The 23,689-nt window shown below is 55.6% G+C and overlaps 1 protein-coding gene and 1 long non-coding RNA gene across 3 annotated transcripts in view; one reads left to right on the top strand and one right to left on the bottom strand.

Annotated features, from left to right (window-relative positions):
* Window positions 1-23,689, top strand: part of LOC133342730 (receptor-type tyrosine-protein phosphatase gamma-like) — a 166,945-nt gene that overhangs the window by 128,213 nt on the left and 15,043 nt on the right. For both annotated transcript variants that reach the window (XM_061552071.1, XM_061552070.1), the window contains exons 13-20: window positions 331-459; window positions 2,314-2,501; window positions 3,378-3,470; window positions 5,244-5,397; window positions 6,401-6,550; window positions 8,639-8,741; window positions 12,160-12,236; window positions 23,050-23,178. In XM_061552071.1, coding sequence (XP_061408055.1) covers window positions 331-459; window positions 2,314-2,501; window positions 3,378-3,470; window positions 5,244-5,397; window positions 6,401-6,550; window positions 8,639-8,741; window positions 12,160-12,236; window positions 23,050-23,178 — 1,023 coding nt within the window. The remainder of the gene's footprint in view (window positions 1-330; window positions 460-2,313; window positions 2,502-3,377; window positions 3,471-5,243; window positions 5,398-6,400; window positions 6,551-8,638; window positions 8,742-12,159; window positions 12,237-23,049; window positions 23,179-23,689) is intronic.
* On the bottom strand, window positions 6,421-12,445 carry LOC133342731 (uncharacterized). The gene is made up of 3 exons (XR_009755181.1): window positions 12,144-12,445; window positions 9,628-9,770; window positions 6,421-8,700 (listed from the first exon to the last, which is right to left on the bottom strand). It is a non-coding gene; the product is annotated as an uncharacterized LOC133342731 (long non-coding RNA).

The raw sequence follows: 23,689 nt of genomic DNA, 5'->3' as shown, positions 1-23,689 counted from the left end.
AAGGCCCCACTGAGCTGTGTAGCTATTTTCAGGAGCGACCTGGGCAAATGATAGCTCAACGCAGTGGCTCATCATCACGTGTAAATGTATAGCAGCCAAACACTCTAAACACGTGATGTTGATTCTAAATGCGGAGGGAGAAAAATTCCACGCGACCACGGGGGGAGAGGCATGCAAACTCAAAACACACGGGCGTCGCGGTCGGGATCGAACCCACAACCTGCCGTATACCAGGCGAGGTAGTTAACATCTCGGCACTCACTAACAGCACTTGCCCCAACAGCGTTAAAGGATGGACGGAGGGAGGATCTTTGTGTTTGTGTGCTTCAGGCGGAGAAGTACTGGCCGGCGGAGGGCAGCGAGGAGTACGGCTCCGTGCTGGTCACCCTCAAGTCGTCGCGTGCGCGAGCCTTCTACACCGCACGCCGCTTCCACATCCGCAACAGCAAGTTCAAGAAGGCACGGCCAACGCAGCAGCTGTCGGAGTGTGCAGGCGGTGCAATCGCACCGGGCACCCACCCCCACCCCGCCCCTCCCCCTTGCTGGCTGGGGTTGCCCAGACACCAGGCTGGCTATGGGGGTGGGGGACACACCAATGGGAATGGGCAAGTGGTAGAGGGGTCAATTTGATGTCTTGAACCCGGGGTCCGTGCCCAACTGTGCCACTGGCAGAGCGATCCGTAGGCTCACGTACAGAGACCCAGAGACCAGAGGTCGCAAACGGGTTTTGTTTCCTTACCCGTACCCGGCCGCACCAGTGTCGCAAATGGGTACCCGTACCCGGCCGGGTACAGGTACCCTACCTGTACCCGTACCCTACCCGAAATGAGTGACAAACGGTGACTCACCAGTGACTCACGGCCTACCCGTACCCGGCCCCGGCCACACCAGGGTCGCATACGGGTACCCGTACCCGGTCGGGTACGGGTAGCCGGGAATCGGGTAGGGTACGGGTATCGGGTTCCCGATTGCGACCTCTGCCAGAGACTCAGAGACTCGTGTCGGACCCAAAGGCTCCTGCAGGACCCAGTGGTGTTGCTTTCGGAGTGTGCAGGCGGTGAGATTGCACTGGGGTCCCATCAGCCGCAGGGGCCCAGGCACCGGGAATACGAAGAGCCGGGGGGGGGGGGCAAATTATACAAGGGCCGCCCCCCCTATAAATATTTTACACCGGGGCCTATGCCAGCCACGCTATGCTACTGCTGATGATGCTTATTGTGATGGTCCCACTGGCGATGCCGATGATGCTTTGCATGTAAATTGGACACCGGGTTGAATGTGCACACAGACATGGACAGTGAATATGGCAATGCTGCTGACTGTGACAATGACAGTTCAACTTGTGTTTGTGTGTCTGCGACTGTGTGTGTGTGTGTGCGGTATTGTGTGTGTGTGTATGTTGGGGCAGTTGTGTTTTACGTACCTGGGCAGTGTGCTCATGACCGGCTCCGGTTTGACAGCAGAGGTCTCGCTCCGAATTAGCCGAGCAGCATTTTGTCATCGGCTGCGTAACGCTGTGTGGAAGCTACCTGGTCTTCCTCTCTACATGAAGCTTCAGGTCTTCTCGGCCACGGTCATGCCCTCCCTTCTCTATCCTTGCGAAATGTGGACCCCCCTAATAGAACATCTTCGCTGGTTAGAAACATTTAGGCTGGCCTGCCTACAATCCATCCGAGATGTAACCAGACTGGATTGTGTGAGGAGCTCACAAATCCTTGAAAGATCTGGACAAAGCCCCATCGGTGAGCTCCTCCGGCAGGCAAGGCTGCGTTGGTTGGGTCATGTAGCCCGAATGCCCGGCCACTCCATGCCTAAACAGCTATTGTTCGGCCGGATAGAGGGGGCTAAACGGGCACGGCACGGGCTAGAGAAGAGATGGAGTGATGTGTTACAGGAGGATGTGGAGCTGAGTGGACTTGCCGATGACCGGTACCAGCGGTGTGAATATCGGCCTCTGTGGAGGAGGCTCGTGAAGGAAGCTACTGGGCAGTTGGAGGCAGTCGCCCTCCAACAACAACATAGGGCGGAGGAGTGACGCTCACAACAACGAGCAGAGCGTCGGGTGGCTAAAGCACAGCAAGTTGGCACAGTAGGGGGCACAGGTGGTGCAACAGCCAATCATCTCAGGCAACCCATGGCACTTGGGTCTGTCCCGTGACCTGCCAGCGGGAGGTCACGGGGCCTTAACGTGCACATAGCCTGGCACAAGCGTTGTGATGACGTCACCACGACTTCGTGGAAAATGGTGGTTGTAGTCTTTTTGTGCGACTCTGCTTGTGTGCGTGCGTGTGTGGTGCCGCATCGCCACCACAGGGCTCCCAGCGGTGTCGCGTGCCGGAGCGCGTCGTGTGCCACTGGGCGTTCTCGGCGCGCCACGCCACGGAGGGCCCCCCAACCCCCCTGGGGGGCCCCTCCGTGGCCTGGCCCCTCCTGGCGTTCGTGCGCAAAGCGTCGGCCGGGACGCGCGCGCAGGGTGCCGGCCCGACACTCGTGCACTGCGGGTAAGTGCGTGCGTGTGTGCAAGCGTGCGTGTGCACCGTTTGCATGGGGAACATTGGCACAGCGGTTAGCGCTCAACGCTCCGAGTCCGGTAACCCGAGTTCGATTCCCGCTCACGGCCAACACCAGTGAAAATTATCTGAACTGGTCCTTGGCCTCCGCGAGGTCGACTCGGCGTCAAATGAGTACCTGGCGCAGCGTGTGAACGTCAGCACTGTGGAGACAAAGGTGGCAGGGCATGGTGCTGGCCACCCACCCCCTCGTGTACCGTGGTGGCCTTGATAGGTGCTACTCGCTTATTGTACTTGTCTCACCAGTCCGTTAAGGCTACACGGGGGCTCTTTGTGTGTGTACCATGAGCCATAACAGACACACGGCAGTTCACGTTCTCTGTGCAACATTTGGCAAAACCTTTCAACAAATCATAAAATCATTACTTGCTAAACATTCAAAACTTGACGGTGTGGTAAAGCATTTATGGGTTAACCAAAAATAATAAAAGTTTGCCCAGAGTGAACACGAGACGTGAGATGCAAATTACAAACCGAGAAGCAAACAAAGCACCCTCCGGTACACGAATAGCATTGCGCCCAGGATTAAAATAGCAGAGGCAATGATGAGGAAGGAGGGCACTGGCAGATTGCGCCATCACGCACGGGGCACCTTGTGTAATGTCCTCTCTGAGGTTCATAGTCATTGTCATGAACAGCAGCAGCCATGCTCTATCCACTGCTGGGTGCAGGTGTCCCCACACCGTACACCGATGTGCCCGTCTCTCGGGAGACAGGAGGGTCCTCACGCCACAGCGAGTCGGGATGCAGGGGTCGGCGTGTGTAGACACTTGACGTTCGCCCCTACTGACCTCTGGTCGCGTGCAGGGGACCCTCGCGCCCCTCCCTGCTGGAGCTGTCCGTGTCCGCCGACCCCGTGACCCCTGCGGCCCCGCCGTCCAGCAACGCCCCCACCTCCGGGTACGCGACCTCCGACCCCTCCACCCCCATCCCTTGTTGACGCCTCCACTGGGCCGCCTTGTGCGAGGCGTTAACGCCGTCATCGTCGCCCGCGTCGCCGTCGGCCACGATCGACCCACCACCGGATGAAGGGCTGCCCAAACCGTTAGTCATCGCTCGTCGTCCCGCGATGCAACAACGGTTGACTGTCACGTGCAGCCAACACGCAAGGGCGCAAACCGGCTTTATCGCTCCATCTCTTCGACTGACGAACTCCCGCGTGCGCACGTTCCCCCCCACCTTTAGCCGCAGCTCTGTCTTTAGTCTCGCCCCGGCGATCGTGCGCAGGGCCTCGCGTTCGGCCACGAACGCAGCGATCGGGTTTTGTTTTTGCGCCTATGTTCGCCGCGTGAGCCTGGCTGTGATGACTCTAGCGCAAAATCCACAGGGATTGTAATATAAACGTGTATACATATTCTCACAGGCGATTCTTTGTGTGTTTAGATGCCTGGGCCAGGAGCCGGCAGCATCGCTCAGTATGTATGCGCGTGGTCAGAGGCGGCCCGGTGGCTCAGGGGTCAGACGCTGACCCCTCAGCTGAGTTCCTGGGTTCAAATCCGGATCTCAGCCGCCGCCCACCGTGATTAAACAATGGCTCCTTCCCCATCTCTCAAGCGTAGCGAGTCGATGCTCTAATGCCGGTCGCATGTGACTGCACAAAAAAAAAACCCATCACATTCAATTGGTTTTTCACTTAATTTGGATAAATTCCACCTCTGAGACACATAGAGACGGCGTGATTGGCAGGCGATGAACACTCTTTGCAGGTTATTAAAACGAACGTCCCCAGCGTGAGGGTCACGGGGCTCTGGTTTAAGTGGCTTCGGCAGCAGATCGGCGGTGTCGGCTTCGCTACGAAAGGGACAGCAACAGCAGCAGTGGCGGTAATGATAATAATAACTAGAAAATCAAGATGATAAAACAGTGCCAAAAAAAATGAAAATGCTGGGGTGCCGCAGTAGCGAGATGTTAAGTGCCTGGTATGCAGGACATCGTGGTGGGTTCGATCCCGACCCTGACGTTTCTATCTTTGGAGTTTGCACATCCTTCCCGTGGTCTTATGGATTTTTCTCTGGGTCCTCTGGCTTTTCCCTCCACATTTAGAATCACGCGTTTAGAGTATTTGGCTGTGATGAATGTCCACGCAATAAGCCACTCCATCGAGCTATTATGTGTGATGGCCAGGTCGCTTCTGAAAAAAGAGCTACTGTGTAGCTCAGTGGGGCCTTAGCTGGTAAAATATTGTGCCAAACCCGAATCGTGCCAAACCCGAATCGTGTCAAACCCGAATCGTGAAGAGACATCGGATCGCTGGTAGAAATGGGGGGAAAGGGGGGGCGGTGGCATGTGTGTGGCGGTATTGGTAGCAGTGGTGACGGTAGTGGAATCATTGCGCACACCGCATGCTTGATGCGGGTGGGCGGTCGCGAATCATTCCACCAGAATAATCGGTCGCTCGAACGTTTGCCGGCTCATGCACGCCAAGAACATTGCCTTACTCTTGACCACCTCCTATCCAGCGGCACACGTGGGAACAGAAACTATTTCCCCCCCCCCAACTATTTTCGTGCTGTCCAATCAGTTGAGTGATCAAATCACTAATCGGTGTAGGAATCAGTCAATCGAATAATCGGCACGGTAACTGATCTCTCGAGTAATCGGCACGGTAACCGATCGCTCGAATAACCGTGCTGGCCGCTTATGATTGGTTGTCCCCCCCCACGCCCCTCCCAGGTGCGGCATGCGTGGCTGTGCCGGGGGCTGCGCGGTGGGCACCTTCGTGGTGCTGGACTCGATGCTGCAGCAGGTGCGGGAGCGCGGTGCCCTCAACGTCCCGGCGTTCCTGCGGCACGCTCGCACGCAGCGGGCGCACCTCGTGCACAGCCCGGTGAGGCGGCGTGGTGCCGTGTGGTGCGGTGAGATTGCGTGGTGATGTGTGGTGCGGTGAGAAGGTGTGGTGATGTGTGGTGCGGTGAGAAGGTGTGGTGCCGTGTGCCATCGCTGTGGTGACGAGGGGCGACGAGAGGCGGCGAGGGGAGACGATGGGAGATGAGGGGAAGCGAGGGGAGGGGAGACGAGGGGAGGGGAGACGAGGGGAGGCGATGGGGAGGGGAGGGGAGACGAGGGGAGGGGAGGGGAGACGAGGGGAGGCGATGGGGAGGGGAGGGGAGACGAGGGGAGGGGAGGGGAGACGAGGGGAGGGGAGGGGAGACGAGGGGAGGGGAGGGGAGACGAGGGGAGGGGAGGGGAGACGAGGGAAGGGGAGGGGAGGGGATGGGGAGGGGAGGCGATGGGGAGGGGAGGGGAGACGAGGGGAGGGGAGGGGAGACGAGGGGAGGGGAGGGGAGACGAGGGGAGACGAGGGGAGGGGAGGGGAGACGAGGGAAGGGGAGGGGAGGGGATGGGGAGGGGAGGGGAGACGAGGGGAGGGGAGGGGAGACGAGGGGAGACGAGGGGAGGGGAGGGGAGACGAGGGAAGGGGAGGGGAGGGGATGGGGAGACGAGGGGAGACGAGGGGAGGGGAGGGGAGACGAGGGAAGGGGAGACGAGGGGAGGCGATGGGGAGGGGAGGGGAGACGAGGGGAGGGGAGGGGAGACGAGGGGAGGGGAGACGAGGGGAGGCGATGGGGAGGGGAGGGGAGACGAGGGGAGGGGAGGGGAGACGAGGGGAGACGAGGGGAGGGGAGGGGAGACGAGGGAAGGGGAGGGGAGGGGAGGGGGAGGGGAGGGGAGGGGGAGGGGAGGGGAGACGCGTGCCACTTACAGCCACCCGATGAACGCGGTGTATAAAATATTGGCTCACGGCTCCAATCATCTCCCCCCTTGCTCCCCCTTACTTCCCCTTGCTCGCCCTTGCTCTCGCGTGTTCCCCCGTGCTCCCACACGAGCAGGAGCAGTACGCGTTCATCCACGAGGCGCTGGTGGGTGCGGTGACGTGCCGCGACACCGAGGTGCCGGCCGGCAGCCTGCACGCCTACGTGAACCGCATCCTCACGCCGCACGCCAAGACCGGCCACACTGCCATGCACAAGCAGAGTCGTGTGAGTGACTCTCATCCGTATTTTAAACAACAAATGCGTTTTTTACGGGTGTGTTGGTGCAAGTGTGTGCGCATGCGTGTGCACGTGTGTATGTGTGCATGTGTGCGTACACACGTGTGTGTGTGTGCATGTGTGCGTACACACGTGTGTGTGTTTGTGTGCATGTGTGCGTACACACGTGTGTGCACGTGTGTCTTTGGCCTTAACATGGGGAATATTTTTGATTTGAAGCTTTTGTGACTGCAGGAATCCATACTCTTTGGTTCTTTCGGTAAAGTCACGTGGGTAGAAAATAAAATGAATCACGACGTTTCGGGTGCAACACAAGCGTCCGTCATCAGGTGGGAAAGCATGGTCTGCTGCTGCTGCTGCTGCTGAGGCAGTCTGGGGGGTATATAAGGGGCGACGTTCCGGACGACGTGGCGCCCAATCACATTTCTGAAATGTTTTGTGGTGAGCGGTCTTTAGATTGTGGCGCCGTGATGGCCGGGATGTTCACCGCCTCTCCTGGCAGTGTCTCTCTCCCTGTGGTCGCTTGGATTTTTGTCCGGGTCTTCCGGTTTTTCCCTCCACATTTAGAAACAACATGATGCGTTTATCTGCTATAAATTTCCACGTGATAAGCCACTTTGTTGAGCCATCATTTATGGCCAGGACGCATTTGAAAAAGATCCATATCGCACAGTGGGCCTTAGCTATGAAAACAATTGTTAAGTTTAGTTTGGAGTAACCAAGCCTACATGTTAAACTGATCTCTAATCTCACAGCAAGCTCCCAGCATGCACCTCACCGCGCTCATCCGCAGCTTTTGTTCCGTTTCCTGCGCTTGTCTCCCACGTCGCGCGCCGACCCGGAGGCGCTCTCTCCACCGGGCGCGCCGCTGCCCCTCGACCCCCGGGGTCGCGACGACTTTTTGCGGCCCCCCGCCCGGCCTCTTACATTCAGCAGAGGGAATTATTGTGCCAAGCCCCCCCCTCCACCCCCGGGAGCTGGAACGCTGGACCCGAACCTTGTTATTTTCACCGCGACGTATCGTCGTACGTGGAGCAGCGATCCAAACGGTTCTCTATTCCAGCCGACCCCGAATGGGCGAGCGGGCCACTTTGTTATTTGCTCACCGTCGGATAATTGCTTTTTTAATCATTTGCATTCCCTGTACTTCGGGCATTACTGGGAAAGTCTATTTTCAAACCTCGCGCTGGCCCCCGTCGCTAATCGCGGTTGAACGTGCTGGTGCGAATGCCGTTAATCGTCGCGAGCTCTTTACTCGTGAACGCGAATTTGCACGTGCAGACGTCTTCAGGGGCGTTCGTGACGGATCTCGTCGCTCAGCTTTGCCAGGTTTCCGCAAAGCGGATAGTGCCGCATCGCTCCAAATTTGCGACGTCTCTCCTCCAGTGAAAATCTCTCGTTCTCAAATGGTCTTCGGTGAAAAACACCGCCAATGTCGGCGGCAGGGTGATGGTGGGTTAGATCTCCCGATGCGGGCGCCTTTCTGCGCGCAGCTTTATGATCTCTGGGTTCTCCGGTTTCCTCCAACTGCCAAAACGAACGGCACACAATGTACCTGGTACTGGCTGTTCACGGCCACTAACACCAGTGACGTTTATCTAAACCAGTCCTGGGCCTCTCCTAGGTCGACTCAGCCTCAAATAGGTACTCGGTGTGATGTGTAAACATCGCCACTCGGGATACAGAAGCGGACGGGCGTGGTGCTGGCCACCTACCACCCCACGTATAGGGGGGGTTTTTTTCTTTGTGTGGCCTTCATAGTTGCTTCTCGCTAACAGCGTGGGTTCTCCTGTGGCCCCTGCTTCCACCCAACCTGCCACCACTGTGCCTTGAAATTCCACTCGATTCCTTCCGTTGATTAAAATACGAAATTTAATTATCGCGACGTGAGGGTTTGCTTTATTTATTTCCTTCCAGAGCCATGCGGCGGCTGCAGCGGAGAGGAACTTTTGCGAGGGATTCAATTTGTCTGAGAGGGTTTAACGATGAGCGCGCCATGGCCCCGGTTGCTCGTGCCGTTGACGTTTTACGGCCGCGACGATGTGCGATGACGTCGCTCTGGCGCTCCCCTGACAGCTGCTGACGGGGACAGGAGGAGGAGGATCCCGACATGGCGAATGCACGAGCGCCGGCAAGGCCTGCAACCGAGTCAAGAACCGCGCCAACGCGGTGCTCCCAGGCACGCACATTTGCGCATGCACGCACGTTCGTGGCGTACGCACACGCAGTGCGCACAGCACGCACGGAGCACACACGCAGCACGCACGTTCATGGCACACACGCATGTACGCAGCACTCATGTTCATAGTACAAACACACAGCACGCACGCAGCAGACACGTTCGTAGCACACACACATGCACCTGCACGCCGCACACACTTGCGCACCTGCGTACAAACATAACAAGTGATAATTTTGCACATTTGATATTTGCGCCATTCTCGTAGCGCCGGGCTCTAATGAAGATGCTACGTTTCACAGCCAATTATGGTCGGCTTACAGCAGGGGTGCGCTGATTGCCGCGCGTGATCCCAGTTTGGGTAATTCGCGGTGCGTCATTTTCCAAATTTGCACCGCGACTACCGACACACGCAGCGGGCCTTGCTCACGGCAACGTCACGGCATCGTTAACGTCCCGCTGTGAACGAAGCGGGCGGCGCACGCACCATCTCAAGGTGACCGCGCCACGCCGCGGCATTGGCCGGCGTAGCCGCCGGGCTCGGGCCGCCGCTGGCCCTAAACCACCGGCGTTAATTCCACATTCGTATGGCGGGGGTCGAGTCTACGTGGAGGACAACCGCTGTTGACTTCCCCCCCCCCCCCCGCAAAGTGGGACGACGATCCCTCGTGAACCGGCAGGGGGTTACGTTGCATTTCTGAAAACCGCCGCAGTTGGCAATGCCAAGGCCTTTTGGGAAATAGGGGGTCAGGGCAACCGCGGCCGCGGTGGTCACACTCGTCAAAGCTTAAGTTGCCCGTTCCCTCACTAAACACAAATAAAATACACAATAACATAAAAAAAGTTCAATTAACATAATTAAAAACAATAACATCACGTTCTTTACCTTTAATGCTGAGGGTTGAAGTCCGTGGTGATGAGGGAGGTTCTAATGGTGGACTTGTTGGACCCCATGAAGCGGACCACCCACGCCGCACTCTTTTCCTGGACCTTTTGGCACTCGCTTCACCTTCTCGCACCGGTCGCGCGCTCACGGGCCACGATTTAGGGGCACAATTCGTGCAAACAAACAACGATTAAAGGTCAGGAAATGCAGAATATTGCAAAGCGATGCGACAACGTTCACGCGCTACAACGGTCGCTGTGCGAGCAGCGTCGGCAGGTGGTGGGAAGGGAGCGGTGGTGGGAGCTGGGGGATGAGACGATGCACGGAGGGAACGCCGCTTGCAGGGTGATTTGAAGTCCTGCCGGTCGCCGCGCTGAACCGCGGGATACGCAATACCCCGTGCCCACGCAGTTTGCAAATCGGTACGCCGAAAGAGAACCGTGGATGCGTAAATACCGCGGATGCAAAAATGTTGTGAAATCAACCCCCCAACCGGGAGTTGAACTCATGTTCCTCCCAATCGCGAGCCGCTCGCTCTGCCCCAGAGCCACCCGGTGCCGCACGTTTGTTATTTATTGACACGTTGGTATGAATTTACATATTGCTATTTTCTTCAACATTGTTACGTATTTACATTAAGCACTGCATTTCAACGAAAGGCGTCTGTACATAAACGTTACACAAATAATCAGCATGATAAAAGAGGTGTTCAATATATAAACAAAGCAATGTTTCCTGAGCAAAACAATGAGGGATTCAATAATAATTAAACCCAATTACTGGAAGCGAGGGCGAACGTGCTGCAAGCGGAGGGATAGCCACCACCCATCAATTGCAATCAGCCAATTAATGGCTGATTGCAATTGATGTTTTTGTGTCGGGCCGCTACGTAATGACCTGACCGAATTTGTTGTTGTCAAGAGCCTCCGCCACCTGACACGGCCAAATTAAATTGTCACGCGGTCACGGAGTGTTCAGCAATGCGCCGATTGCGATCGTGTCAGCTCAGCTCACCTGGTGAGGTGCAGAATGATTGTCACAGCCAAATTCATCAACACTCTCTCGCTCACCCGCTCGCTCACCCGGTGAGTTCGAGAACGATCTTCGCAACCAAATCCAAAAATCATTTACGAATCACGGCATTGGCTGTGGGAATCTTCCATGGTAAGTTAAGGGTTAATGGTGAAGTTCAGGGTTAAAGGTGAAGTTCAGGGTTAATGGTGAAGTTCAGGGTTAAAGGTGAAGTTCAGGGTTAATGGTGAAGTTCAGGGTTAAAGGTGAAGTTCAGGGTTAAAGGTGAAGTTCAGGAAGTTCCTGTCATCAAGTGCAGGCTCAAGGCCTTCTTCATATCTCTCTGAATCACCGCCTCGCCAACTCTTTGTAGGGGAAATAAATAACTCATTCTGTCCTCAAGGGCGTCAAAAAATATTCCCGCCGAATAGTTTCTGAGCCACTGTTAGACCGGAGTTAGAGCGGCCAGGGTGATGGGAGGTTGGGGGGAGTACTGGATGTGGTGTGCCGGGAGCCGAAGGCCGCGCCGCTCCTCGGCAACATCGGCGGCGGCACCGGGGATGGCGCCACCGTTGCCCGTTCGCACGCGAGCTGTCCGGGCGCATCGCACAGTGCCAGCTCGGCACACCACATCCAGACTGCACCCCCCCCCCCCCACTGTCACCGTACCAGCGGCCGTGCGCCAAGTGGCGGCGTGCCTGGGCAGCAGAATACAGATCGGCCAATCGCAGCAGCAGCAGCGTGTGGGCAATTGCAGCCTCCTTGCCTCCCCTCACTTCATGGATGATTACCCTCCCTCGCTCCCTGCCTCCCCTCCTCCCTCCCTTACCACTTTCCTGTCGGCCCCCCTTCCCCGCTCTGCCCCAGATATTTCGCACTCTCTCTCCCTGCCTCTCCCCTCTCTCTCCCTCTCTCTCCCTGCCTCTCCCTCTCCCCGCCTCTCCCTGCCTCTCCCTCTCCCCGCCTCTCCCTGCCTCTCCCTCTCCCTGCCTCTCCCTGGCTCTCCCCTCTCTCTCCCTCTCTTTCCCTCTCTCTCCCTCTCCCTGCCTCTCCCTGCCTCTCCCTGCCTCTCCCCTCTCTCTCCCTCTCTCTCCCTGCCTCTCCCTCTCCCCGCCTCTCCCTGCCTCTCCCTCTCCCCGCCTCTCCCTGCCTCTCCCTCTCCCTGCCTCTCCCTGCCTCTCCCCTCTCTCTCCCTCTCTCTCTCCCTCTCTCTCCCTGCCTCTCCCTCTCCCTGCCTCTCCCTCTCCCTGCCTCTCCCTCTCCCTGCCTCTCCCCGCCTCTCCCTCTCTCCGCCTCTCCCTCTCCCTGCCTCTCCCTCTCCCTGCCTCTCCCTGGCTCTCTCTCTCCCTGCCTCTCCCCGCCTCTCCCTGCCTCTCCCTGCCTCTCTCTCTCCCTGCCTGCCTCTCCCTCTCTCTCCCTCTCTCTCCCTCCCTCTCCCCGCCTCTACTTGTCTCTCCCTACCTCTTTCTCCCTGCCTCATCCCCCCCTCCCCAACCCGTTCTCACCTCTTCTCTCCCACAGCCGAGCACTCCCGCGTGCTGCTCTCCCCGATTCCCGGCGTGGAGGGGTCGGACTACATCAACGCTTCGTACGTAACGGTACGACCCCCGTCGGCTTCGGCCACTCGCGCTGGCGAGCATGAAAGCCACCCGGCTACCACGGGGCTGCTGCCGTTAGGCCCACGCCAGATAAATAAATAAATATATAACGCTGAATGTTTTATTATTCCCAATTTCATGCCGATGGTGCTCTCGGCTCGCCGCGTCAGAACGAGGCGTCCGTCCAAATCTCTCGCTGCGAGCGCCACGCCGCCTGTCCGTGCTGGAGAATGGCACGCGGAAGCGGATATTGCAGAACCACCCCTTGAGATCCCCTTCGAGTGACCTCTGGTCCGTTACGTGCTCTGCATGTGAGAAGAATGTTCATCACGTGAGAGAGCAAAGCCGAAATGTAATTCCCAGGGCTGAAATTTTGCCCAAGTGCAGAAGGAAATTATGACGCGTTGTTTCGTGCAATTGTTGGTGATACGGCTGAGACCATCAACTCGCTACACTTGAGAAGCTGGTTTAATCACGGACAGCGGCTTAAAAAAATTATTCAACTTTTTATTTTATCAGGTAAGGCCCACTGGGCTATATTGCTCTTTTTCAGAAGCGACCTGGCCACTAATGATAGGTCAGCAAAGTTGTATATCACGTGGCAATTTAGAGCAGCCAAATACTTTAAACGGCATGTTGATTCTAAATATGGAGGGAAAAACCGGAGGGCCTGGAGAACGAACCACATGACCACGGGGAGAACATGCAAACTCAAAATATAGAGCAGGCATGAAGGTCGGGATTGAATCCACAACCTCTTGTATTCCAGTCGAGGTAGTTAAGATCTCACCACAGCAGCGCCCCACCAGAATTTTGGCAGTGCCAGGCTCAGCACTCTCACCTGTGACCTCTGACCCCTGATCCCACCCGGGAGATTCAACTTTGTGGCGGCTCTGACCTTCCATAGTCAGGTCCAATTGAGTCGCTCAGCCGGACGAGAGCTCAAAGAGCACCGGGATGAGTCTCATTTGCACGAGTGACCCAGGTCACCTATAGCGACAGAGCTGAAAGTAACATAACGGTGAATGAGTGGAGCGCGAGCGACAAAGCGAATACGAATCAGAGGCCGAAACAATCGGAACATAGATTCGGGCCAAAGCAGTCGAGTTACGGGATGGGGGAGCAAAAACAATTTTTTTTACGAAGAGATTCGGCGTCGACGTTTGGGCCGTTTGATTAATGTCGTCATCAATGATCGTAGCCGCAACGGCACCGTTGCGTGTCGCTGGCGCCATGGGAAGTTTTTGCCGAAATGAGTTGGGTACAATTATTGCGATTACTGTTATCGCCTTCGTCGTTGCTGTTGTTGTTGTCGTCATCATCGTCATCAGTGATGCACCCAGCTGCACAGTTCGGGGAGGGGGTGGGAAGGGGGAGGCAAAATTGTTACCCCTGTAATGCAGAAGTCATTTCCAGAAACGGAATTGATTGCATGTTAATTAAGTTTTCACTCTACGTGAAATTAAGTGTATCTGAAATGGAATAAGCATTGAGAATACTCTAATTTCCTTGCAGGGGCTTCGGGAGGGTGTCGCGGGGTCTGGGAAGAGTGTCGTGGGTGCTGGGTAGACGAGTTGGTTGGCGAGTTAGGGTCAGGGTCTAGTTGCTTGCTAGCCCCATTCTCAAGAGGAGGAGGAGGAGAAGGAGATTAAGCGAGCGTGCAGGAGAGTGACTTTGCTCCATTCAACAACCGCCTGCACCGGATTTGCGCCGATCCATGCCAGATGCAACAGCCAAGCCTCCCAGAAATCCCAAACAAAACAGCAGCAGCAGTGTCACTGCTCCTGCGTCCGTGTCAGTGGGATTTATTTTGCCGGACAGGCACACGGGTGCACAATTAGCGGGGCCGGAAGAACTGGTGACGGCGATTTGAACACACGAGCCGCTGGCGCCTCGATGGAGGAGGCCTCTCTGCCACGAAGCCGCTCGCCCCGTGTAAGCTCCGGCACTGCGCTGCCGCTGGTGACGGCTGTCTCTCCGCTGCCGCCAACCTCGCGAGTCCTGACATCTCCCCCCCGCGGAGTACGGGGGAGCTGAGGGGGTGACAGGGAGGGAGGGAGCCTAGTGATCAGCTGCAAACGTGCAAAACAAAAACCCACACCCGACGCAAAGTGAAGCTAACAAATGAGCGATCCACATTCCAGGGGTTTGTCCGGTGTGGGGCGGGGGGGTAAGGAGAGGGCGGGGTGGAGGGGGTAGAGTGGGGGGTGGAATGGAAGATCGATGGCCGAGAGGAGGCGCGTTGCCGTGGAGCTGTTGGGACGTAATGGCCGGCCAAGATTAAACGAATTGATCGGCGGCTCAGATTGAAACGCGATGATCGATGATTTCTGAGATTTTTACCGGCTGATTTAGCCAAGATTTATGGATCCTATTGATGATCGTGGAGGGAACCGTGAGGCCAGAGGCCGACGAGGAGATTCAGAGGTGGCTCGTGAGGTGATTGTTGAGGCGTGTCTGGTACGGTTGGTGAGATGTGAGCAGTGAGAGGTGATTGAGTGTGTGGTGGTGTGATGGTGAATGTGGTGATTGGTGGTGTCTGTGTGGTGGTGAGTGGTGATTGGTGGTGTTTGTGTGGTGGTGAGTGTGGTAATTGGTGGTGTCTGTGTGGTGGTGAGTGGTGATTGGTGGTGTCTGTGTGGTGGTGAGTGTGGTGATTGGTGGTGTCTGTGTGGTGGTGAGTGTGGTGATTGGTGGTGTCTGTGTGGTGGTGAGTGTGGTGATTGGTGGTGTCTGTGTGGTGGTGAGTGTGGTGATTGGTGGTGTCTTTGTGGTGGTGAGTGTGGTGATTGGTGGTGTCTGTGTGGTGGTGAGTGTGGTGATTGGTGGTGTGTGTGGTGGTGAGTGTGGTGATTGGTGGTGTCTGTGTGGTGGTGAGTGTAGTGATTGGTGGTGTCTTTGTGGTGGTGAGTGTGGTGATTGGTGGTGTGTGTGGTGGTGAGTGTGGTGATTGGTGGTGTCTGTGTGGTGGTGAGTGTGGTGATTGGTGGTATCTGTGTGTTGGTGAGTGGTGATTGGTGGTGTCTGTGTGGTGGTGAGTGTAGTGATTGGTGGTGTCTTTGTGGTGGTGAGTGTGGTGATTGGTGGTGTGTGTGGTGGTGAGTGTGGTGATTGGTGGTGTCTGTGTGGTGGTGAGTGTAGTGATTGGTGGTGTCTTTGTGGTGGTGAGTGTGGCGATTGGTGGTGTCTTTGTGGTGGTGAGTGTGGTGATTGGTGGTGTGTGTGGTGGTGAGTGTGGTGATTGGTGGTGTCTTTGTGGTAGTGAGTGTGGTGATTGGTGGTGTCTGTGTGTTGGTGAGTGGTGATTGGTGGTGTCTGTGTGTTGGTGAGTGGTGATTGGTGGTGTCTGTGTGGTGGTGAGTGTGGTGATTGGTGGTGTCTGTGTGGTGGTGAGTGTGGTGATTGGTGGTGTCTGTGTGTTGGTGAGTGGTGATTGGTGGTGTCTGTGTGGTGGTGAGTGTGGTGATTGGTGGTGTCTGTGTGTTTGTGAGTGGTGATTGGTGGTGTCTGTGTGGTGGTGAGTGTAGTGATTGGTGGTGTCTGTGTGATGGTGAGTGGTGATTGGTGGTGTCTGTGTGATGGTGAGTGGTGATTGGTGGTGAGTGTGGTGATTGGTGGTGTCTGTGTGATGGTGAGTGGTGATTGGTGGTGTCTGTGTGGTGGTGAGTGTGGTGATTGGTGGTGTCTGTGTGGTGGTGAGTGGTGATTGGTGGTGTCTGTGTGGTGGTGAGTGGTGATTGGTGGTGTCTGTGTGGTGGTGAGTGGTGATTGGTGGTGTCTGTGTGGTGGTGAGTGTGGTGATTGGTGGTGTCTGTGTGGTGGTGAGTGGTGATTGGTGGTGTCTGCGTGGTGGTGAGTGGTGATTGGTGGTGTCTGTGTGGTGGTGAGTGTGGTGGTGATTGGTGGTGTCTGTGTGATGGTGAGTGGTGATTGGTGGTGTCTGTGTGGTGGTGAGTGTGGTGATTCGTGGTGTCTGTGTGTTGGTGAGTGGTGATTGGTGGTGTCTGTGTGATGGTGAGTGGTGATTGGTGGTGTCTGTGTGGTGGTGAGTGGTGATTGTGGTGTCTGTGTGTTGGTGAGTGGTGATTGGTGGTGTCTGTGTGGTGGTGAGTGGTGATTGGTGGTGTCTGTGTGTTGGTGAGTGGTGATTGGTGGTGTCTGTGTGATGGTGAGTGGTGATTGGTGGTGTCTGTGTGGTGGTGAGTGTGGTGATTCGTGGTGTCTGTGTGTTGGTGAGTGGTGATTGGTGGTGTCTTTGTGGTGGTGAGTGTGGTGATTGGTGGTGTGTGTGGTGGTTAGTGTGGTGATTGGTGGTGTCTGTGTGATGGTGAGTGGTGATTGGTGGTGTCTGTGTCGTGGTGAGTGGTGATTGGTGGTGTCTGTGTGATGGTGAGTGGTGATTGGTGGTGTCTGTGTGATGGTGAGTGTAGTGATTGGTGGTGTCTGTGTGATAGTGAGTGGTGATTGGTGGTGTCTGTGTGATGGTGAGTGTGGTGATTGGTGGTGTCTGTGTGGTGGTGAGTGGTGATTGGTGGTGTCTGTGTCGTGGTGAGTGGTGATTGGTGGTGTCTGTGTGGTGGTGAGTGGTGATTGGTGGTGTCTGTGTGGTGGTGAGTGTGGTGATTGGTGGTGTCTGTGTGGTGGTGAGTGGTGATTGGTGGTGTCTGTGTCGTGGTGAGTGGTGATTGGTGGTGTCTGTGTGGTGGTGAGTGGTGATTGGTGGTGTCTGTGTGGTGGTGAGTGGTGATTGGTGGTGTCTGTGTCGTGGTGAGTGGTGATTGGTGGTGTCTGTGTCGTGGTGAGTGGTGATTGGTGGTGTCTGTGTCGTGGTGAGTGGTGATTGGTGGTGTCTGTGTGATGGTGAGTGTGGTGATTGGTGGTGTCTGTGTGGTGGTGAGTGGTGATTGGTGGTGTCTGTGTCGTGGTGAGTGGTGATTGGTGGTGTCTGTGTCGTGGTGAGTGGTGATTGGTGGTGTCTGTGTCGTGGTGAGTGTGGTGATTGGTGGTGTCTGTGTGATGGTGAGTGGTGATTGGTGGTGTCTGTGTGATGGTGAGTGGTGATTGGTGGTGAGTGTGGTGATTGGTGGTGTCTGTGTGATGGTGAGTGGTGATTGGTGGTGTCTGTGTGGTGGTGAGTGTGGTGATTGGTGGTGTCTGTGTGGTGGTGAGTGGTGATTGGTGGTGTCTGTGTGGTGGTGAGTGGTGATTGGTGGTGTCTGTGTGGTGGTGAGTGGTGATTGGTGGTGTCTGTGTGGTGGTGAGTGTGGTGATTGGTGGTGTCTGTGTGGTGGTGAGTGGTGATTGGTGGTGTCTGCGTGGTGGTGAGTGGTGATTGGTGGTGTCTGTGTGGTGGTGAGTGTGGTGATTGGTGGTGTCTGTGTGATGGTGAGTGGTGATTGGTGGTGTCTGTGTGGTGGTGAGTGTGGTGATTCGTGGTGTCTGTGTGTTGGTGAGTGGTGATTGGTGGTGTCTGTGTGATGGTGAGTGGTGATTGGTGGTGTCTGTGTGGTGGTGAGTGGTGATTGGTGGTGTCTGTGTGTTGGTGAGTGGTGATTGGTGGTGTCTGTGTGGTGGTGAGTGGTGATTGGTGGTGTCTGTGTGTTGGTGAGTGGTGATTGGTGGTGTCTGTGTGATGGTGAGTGGTGATTGGTGGTGTCTGTGTGGTGGTGAGTGTGGTGATTCGTGGTGTCTGTGTGTTGGTGAGTGGTGATTGGTGGTGTCTTTGTGGTGGTGAGTGTGGTGATTGGTGGTGTGTGTGGTGGTGAGTGTGGTGATTGGTGGTGTCTGTGTGATGGTGAGTGGTGATTGGTGGTGTCTGTGTCGTGGTGAGTGGTGATTGGTGGTGTCTGTGTGATGGTGAGTGGTGATTGGTGGTGTCTGTGTGATGGTGAGTGTAGTGATTGGTGGTGTCTGTGTGATAGTGAGTGGTGATTGGTGGTGTCTGTGTGATGGTGAGTGTGGTGATTGGTGGTGTCTGTGTGGTGGTGAGTGGTGATTGGTGGTGTCTGTGTCGTGGTGAGTGGTGATTGGTGGTGTCTGTGTGGTGGTGAGTGGTGATTGGTGGTGTCTGTGTGGTGGTGAGTGTGGTGATTGGTGGTGTCTGTGTGGTGGTGAGTGGTGATTGGTGGTGTCTGTGTCGTGGTGAGTGGTGATTGGTGGTGTCTGTGTGGTGGTGAGTGGTGATTGGTGGTGTCTGTGTGGTGGTGAGTGGTGATTGGTGGTGTCTGTGTCGTGGTGAGTGGTGATTGGTGGTGTCTGTGTCGTGGTGAGTGGTGATTGGTGGTGTCTGTGTCGTGGTGAGTGGTGATTGGTGGTGTCTGTGTGATGGTGAGTGTGGTGATTGGTGGTGTCTGTGTGGTGGTGAGTGGTGATTGGTGGTGTCTGTGTCGTGGTGAGTGGTGATTGGTGGTGTCTGTGTCGTGGTGAGTGGTGATTGGTGGTGTCTGTGTCGTGGTGAGTGGTGATTGGTGGTGTCTGTGTGATGGTGAGTGTGGTGATTGGTGGTGTCTGTGTCGTGGTGAGTGGTGATTGGTGGTGTCTGTGTCGTGGTGAGTGGTGATTGGTGGTGTCTGTGTCGTGGTGAGTGGTGATTGGTGGTGTCTGTGTGGTGGTGAGTGGTGATTGGTGGTGTCTGTGTCGTGGTGAGTGGTGATTGGTGGTGTCTGTGTCGTGGTGAGTGGTGATTGGTGGTGTCTGTGTCGTGGTGAGTGGTGATTGGTGGTGTCTGTGTGGTGGTGAGTGGTGATTGGTGGTGTCTGTGTGGTGGTGAGTGGTGATTGGTAGTGTCTGTGTGGTGGTGAGTGTGGTGATTGGTGGTGTCTGTGTGATGGTGAGTGGTGATTGGTGGTGTCTGTGTGGTGGTGAGTGGTGATTGGTGGTGTCTGTGTGGTGGTGAGTGTGGTGATTGGTGGTGTCTGTGTGGTGGTGAGTGGTGATTGGTGGTGTCTGTGTCGTGGTGAGTGTGGTGATTGGTGGTGTCTGTGTGATGGTGAGTGGTGATTGGTGGTGTCTGTGTGGTGGTGAGTGTGGTGATTCGTGGTGTCTGTGTGTTGGTGAGTGGTGATTGGTGGTGTCTGTGTGATGGTGAGTGGTGATTGGTGGTGTCTGTGTCGTGGTGAGTGGTGATTGGTGGTGTCTGTGTGGTGGTGAGTGGTGATTGGTGGTGTCTGTGTGGTGGTGAGTGTGGTGATTCGTGGTGTCTGTGTGTTGGTGAGTGGTGATTGGTGGTGTCTGTGTGATGGTGAGTGGTGATTGGTGGTGTCTGTGTCGTGGTGAGTGGTGATTGGTGGTGTCTGTGTGGTGGTGAGTGTGGTGATTGGTGGTGTCTGTGTGGTGGTGAGTGGTGATTGGTGGTGTCTGTGTCGTGGTGAGTGGTGATTGGTGGTGTTTGTGTGGTGGTGAGTGTGGTGATTGGTGGTGTCTGTGTGATGGTGAGTGTGGTGATTGGTGGTGTCTGTGTGATGGTGAGTGGTGATTGGTGGTGTCTGTGTCGTGGTGAGTGGTGATTGGTGGTGTCTGTGTGATGGTGAGTGTGGTGATTGGTGGTGTCTGTGTGGTGGTGAGTGGTGATTGGTGGTGTCTGTGTGGTGGTGAGTGTGGTGATTGGTGGTGTCTGTGTGGTGGTGAGTGGTGATTGGTGGTGTCTGTGTCGTGGTGAGTGGTGATTGGTGGTGTTTGTGTGGTGGTGAGTGTGGTGATTGGTGGTGTCTGTGTGATGGTGAGTGTGGTGATTGGTGGTGTCTGTGTGATGGTGAGTGGTGATTGGTGGTGTCTGTGTGGTGGTGAGTGTAGTGATTGGTGGTGTCTGTGTGATGGTGAGTGGTGATTGGTGGTGTCTATGTGATGGTGAGTGGTGATTGGTTGTGTCTGTGTGATGGTGAGTGGTGATTGGTGGTGTCTGTGTGGTGGTGAGTGTGGTGATTGGTGGTGTCTGTGTGTTGGTGAGTGGTGATTGGTGGTGTCTGTGTGGTGGTGAGTGTGGTGATTGGTGGTGTCTTTGTGGTGGTGAGTGTGGTGATTGGTGGTGTCTGTGTGATGGTGAGTGGTGATTGGTGGTGTCTGTGTGGTGGTGTGTGTGGTGATTGGTGGTGCCTGTGTGGTGGTGAGTGTGGTGATTGGTGGTCTCTTTGTGGTGGTGAGTGTGTGATTGGTGGTGTCTGTGTGGTGGTGAGTGGTGATTGGTGGTGTCTGTGTGATGGTGAGTGGTGATTGGTGGTGTCTGCGTGGTGGTGAGTGGTGATTGGTGGTGTCTGTGTGGTGGTGAGTGTGGTGATTGGTGGTGTCTGTGTGATGGTGAGTGGTGATTGGTGGTGTCTGTGTGGTGGTGAGTGGTGATTGGTGGTGTCTGTGTGATGGTGAGTGGTGATTGGTGGTGTCTGCGTGGTGGTGAGTGGTGATTGGTGGTGTCTGTGTGGTGGTGAGTGGTGATTGGTGGTGTCTGTGTGGTGGTGAGTGGTGATTGGTGGTGTCTGTGTGATGGTGAGTGGTGATTGGTGGTGTCTGTGTGGTGGTGAGTGTGGTGATTGGTGGTGTCTGTGTGGTGGTGAGTGGTGGTGTCTGTGTGGTGGTGAGTGTGGTGATTGGTGGTGTCTGTGTGGTGGTGAGTGTGGTGATTGGTGGTGTCTGTGTGATGGTGAGTGGTGATTGGTGGTGTCTGTGTGGTGGTGAGTGTGGTGATTGGTGGTGTCTGTGTGGTGGTGAGTGTGGTGATTGGTGGTGTCTGTGTGGTGGTGAGTGTGGTGATTGGTGGTGTCTGTGTGATGGTGAGTGGTGATTGGTGGTGTCTGTGTGGTGGTGAGTGTGGTGATTGGTGGTGTCTGTGTGATGGTGAGTGTGGTGATTGGTGGTGTCTGTGTGGTGGTGAGTGTGGTGATTGGTGGTGTCTGTGTGGTGGTGAGTGTGGTGATTGGTGGTGTCTGTGTGGTGGTGAGTGTGGTGATTGGTGGTGTCTGTGTGATGGTGAGTGGTGATTGGTGGTGTCTGTGTGGTGGTGAGTGTGGTGATTGGTGGTGTCTGTGTGGTGGTGAGTGGTGATTGGTGGTGTCTGTGTGGTGGTGAGTGGTGATTGGTGGTGTCTGTGTGGTGGTGAGTGTGGTGATTGGTGGTGTCTGTGTCGTGGTGAGTGGTGATTGGTGGTGTCTGTGTGGTGGTGAGTGGTGATTGGTGGTGTCTGTGTGGTGGTGAGTGGTGATTGGTGGTGTCTGTGTGATGGTGAGTGGTGATTGGTGGTGTCTGTGTGGTGGTGAGTGGTGATTGGTGGTGTCTGTGTGGTGGTGAGTGGTGATTGGTGGTGTCTGTGTGGTGGTGATTGGTGGTGTCTGTGTGGTGGTGAGTGGTGATTGGTGGTGTCTGTGTGATGGTGAGTGGTGGTGTCTGTGTGGTGGTGAGTGGTGATTGGTGGTGTCTGTGTGCTGATGAGTGCGGTGATTGGTGGTGTCTGTGTGGTGGTGAGTGGTGATTGGTGGTGTCTTTGTGGTGGTTAGTGGTGATTGGTGGTGTCTGTGTGGTGGTGAGTGCGGTGGTGTATCTGGCGTGTATCGTGGCGCTTGCATAAATGCCTCAGCATCGCATCCTCATCTCAGCCTTTTGAAGGGCACCCCCAGTGGCAGCTGTCCTTGCGCCATGCGACTCGGCACCCGGCCTGCGAGGGGGCGTCAAGTCTGCCGCTGGGGGGCGTGGCGATGATTAGCGCCGTAATGCTGTGAAATCGGACACCCGACGAAATCACCGATTAGAGATTTGCCCATACAGTGATCCCTCGTTTTTCGCGGTTAATGGGACCGGAACCCCTCGCGATAGGTGAAAATCCGCAATGTAGGATTGGCCCCCCCAGGAATTTCCGTGTGTGTGTGTGTATGTGTGTGTGTGTATGTGTGTGTATGTGTGTGTGTGTATGTGTGTGTATGTGTGTGTGTATGTGTGTGTATGTGTGTGTGTATGTGTGGTCATCTCGGTCAGTCGACCCGTGGCACCTGGGTCTGCCCCGTGACCTCCTGCCAGCGGGCTTTCGACACTTCACGTGGCCTCAAGGTGCACTTGGCCTGGCACAAGCATCGTGGTGACGTCACCGCCACTTAGTGGCGAATGGCGGTTGTTGTTGTTGTTGTGGGTGTGGGAAGAAGCTGGGAGAGGATGCGTTGATGCGCAGCCAATCATCTCACGGGATACTGTATATCCTCTCGTGCTCTCATTCGTCGATCTCGCGCCGGGAACCAATCACGTGCCTTGTCTGAGTGCCCGTGGGTGCAGTATGTACAAAGCCTCTGAGAGAGTTTCTCTCTTTGTCTGGCATCCTGGGAAACCGTTTCTCTCGCGCATCACAATGAAACAACGCTGCTTTCCACAATACGGCTGCCGATATGGCGGTATTTTTTTTTTATTTTTCGATGAATATTTTTGAAAAATCCGCGATGCACTGAGGCCGCCAAACTTGAACCGCGAAGTGGCGAGGGATTATTGTATATGGAAGAAAATAGGCATTGGTGTTGGCCGAAGGGGCGTTTCTTTGCCCATAGATGGTCATTGTGAGATTAATTGTATAGATTCAGCTCAGTCGAATCAGCAGCCGTTCAAAGTTGGTCTGGCAGCTATCTTGAAAATGTCTATTAATTGTCAATTGCTTCGTTGGCAATCGATTACGTCGTCAATAATTGTTTGTATCGAGTAGTCGTGTGACACTCCCCCCCGTAATTTATCTGATTGGCTAACATCAGCAAGATTGGTGATTCCGTCGCAGTCCGCTTCTATTGTACCACAGCACCACGTGTGATCCCCCGATCGTCCCGGCGCGGGACCGTGTGCCGCGCGACCGCAGGGCTTCAACAAGCAGCGCGAGTTCATCATCACGCAGAGGCCGCTGGCGCACACGGCGCAGGATTTCTGGAGGATGACGTGGGAGGTCAACGCTCGCTTCATCGTCATGCTGCAGGGAAACGACGCGTCCGTACGTACCGTCATCGGCACTGTCGCCCTCATGGTCGTCGTCGAGATGATGATGATTATTTTGTTTTTGAGAGAGCCGCCCTCCTCCTTCATGCCAGAGCGAGCGCTGTGCGCACTGGGATTGAGGCACATTCGAAAGGGAGGCGCCCCCAGTGGCAGCTCTCCCTGCGCGACACGGTGACTCGGTGTGCGATGATCGCCACTTCTGTGCCTAATCCCAAATGAGTAATTTGCGTGTAAGTCTTTCAAATTTGGTGAATGTTTACAATGACATCGGCACAGTGGCCTACTCTTGCGAATAATGTCAGAGGATATTTTGCGTCCGCTGTGAGTGAAGCAGACAGCACGTTGTATCATTATGGTGAATATAACCACCCGGCAGTATTAACCAGGGCAGCCTGCCTGAGTCCAACCCAGAACCTCTTCTGCAACAAGCGGCGAACGTCCTGCCCCTCGGCTGTGTCACCACCCTGATCATTTTGGCCATCATCATTTATCATGATCATCATTGT

This window comes from Lethenteron reissneri, chromosome 15 (genome assembly GCF_015708825.2).
Source record: "Lethenteron reissneri isolate LAM-NWPU_2019-01 chromosome 15, ASM1570882v1, whole genome shotgun sequence".
Lineage (NCBI taxonomy): Eukaryota > Metazoa > Chordata > Hyperoartia > Petromyzontiformes > Petromyzontidae > Lethenteron > Lethenteron reissneri.
This window is presented reverse-complemented; position numbering and strand designations above follow the sequence as displayed.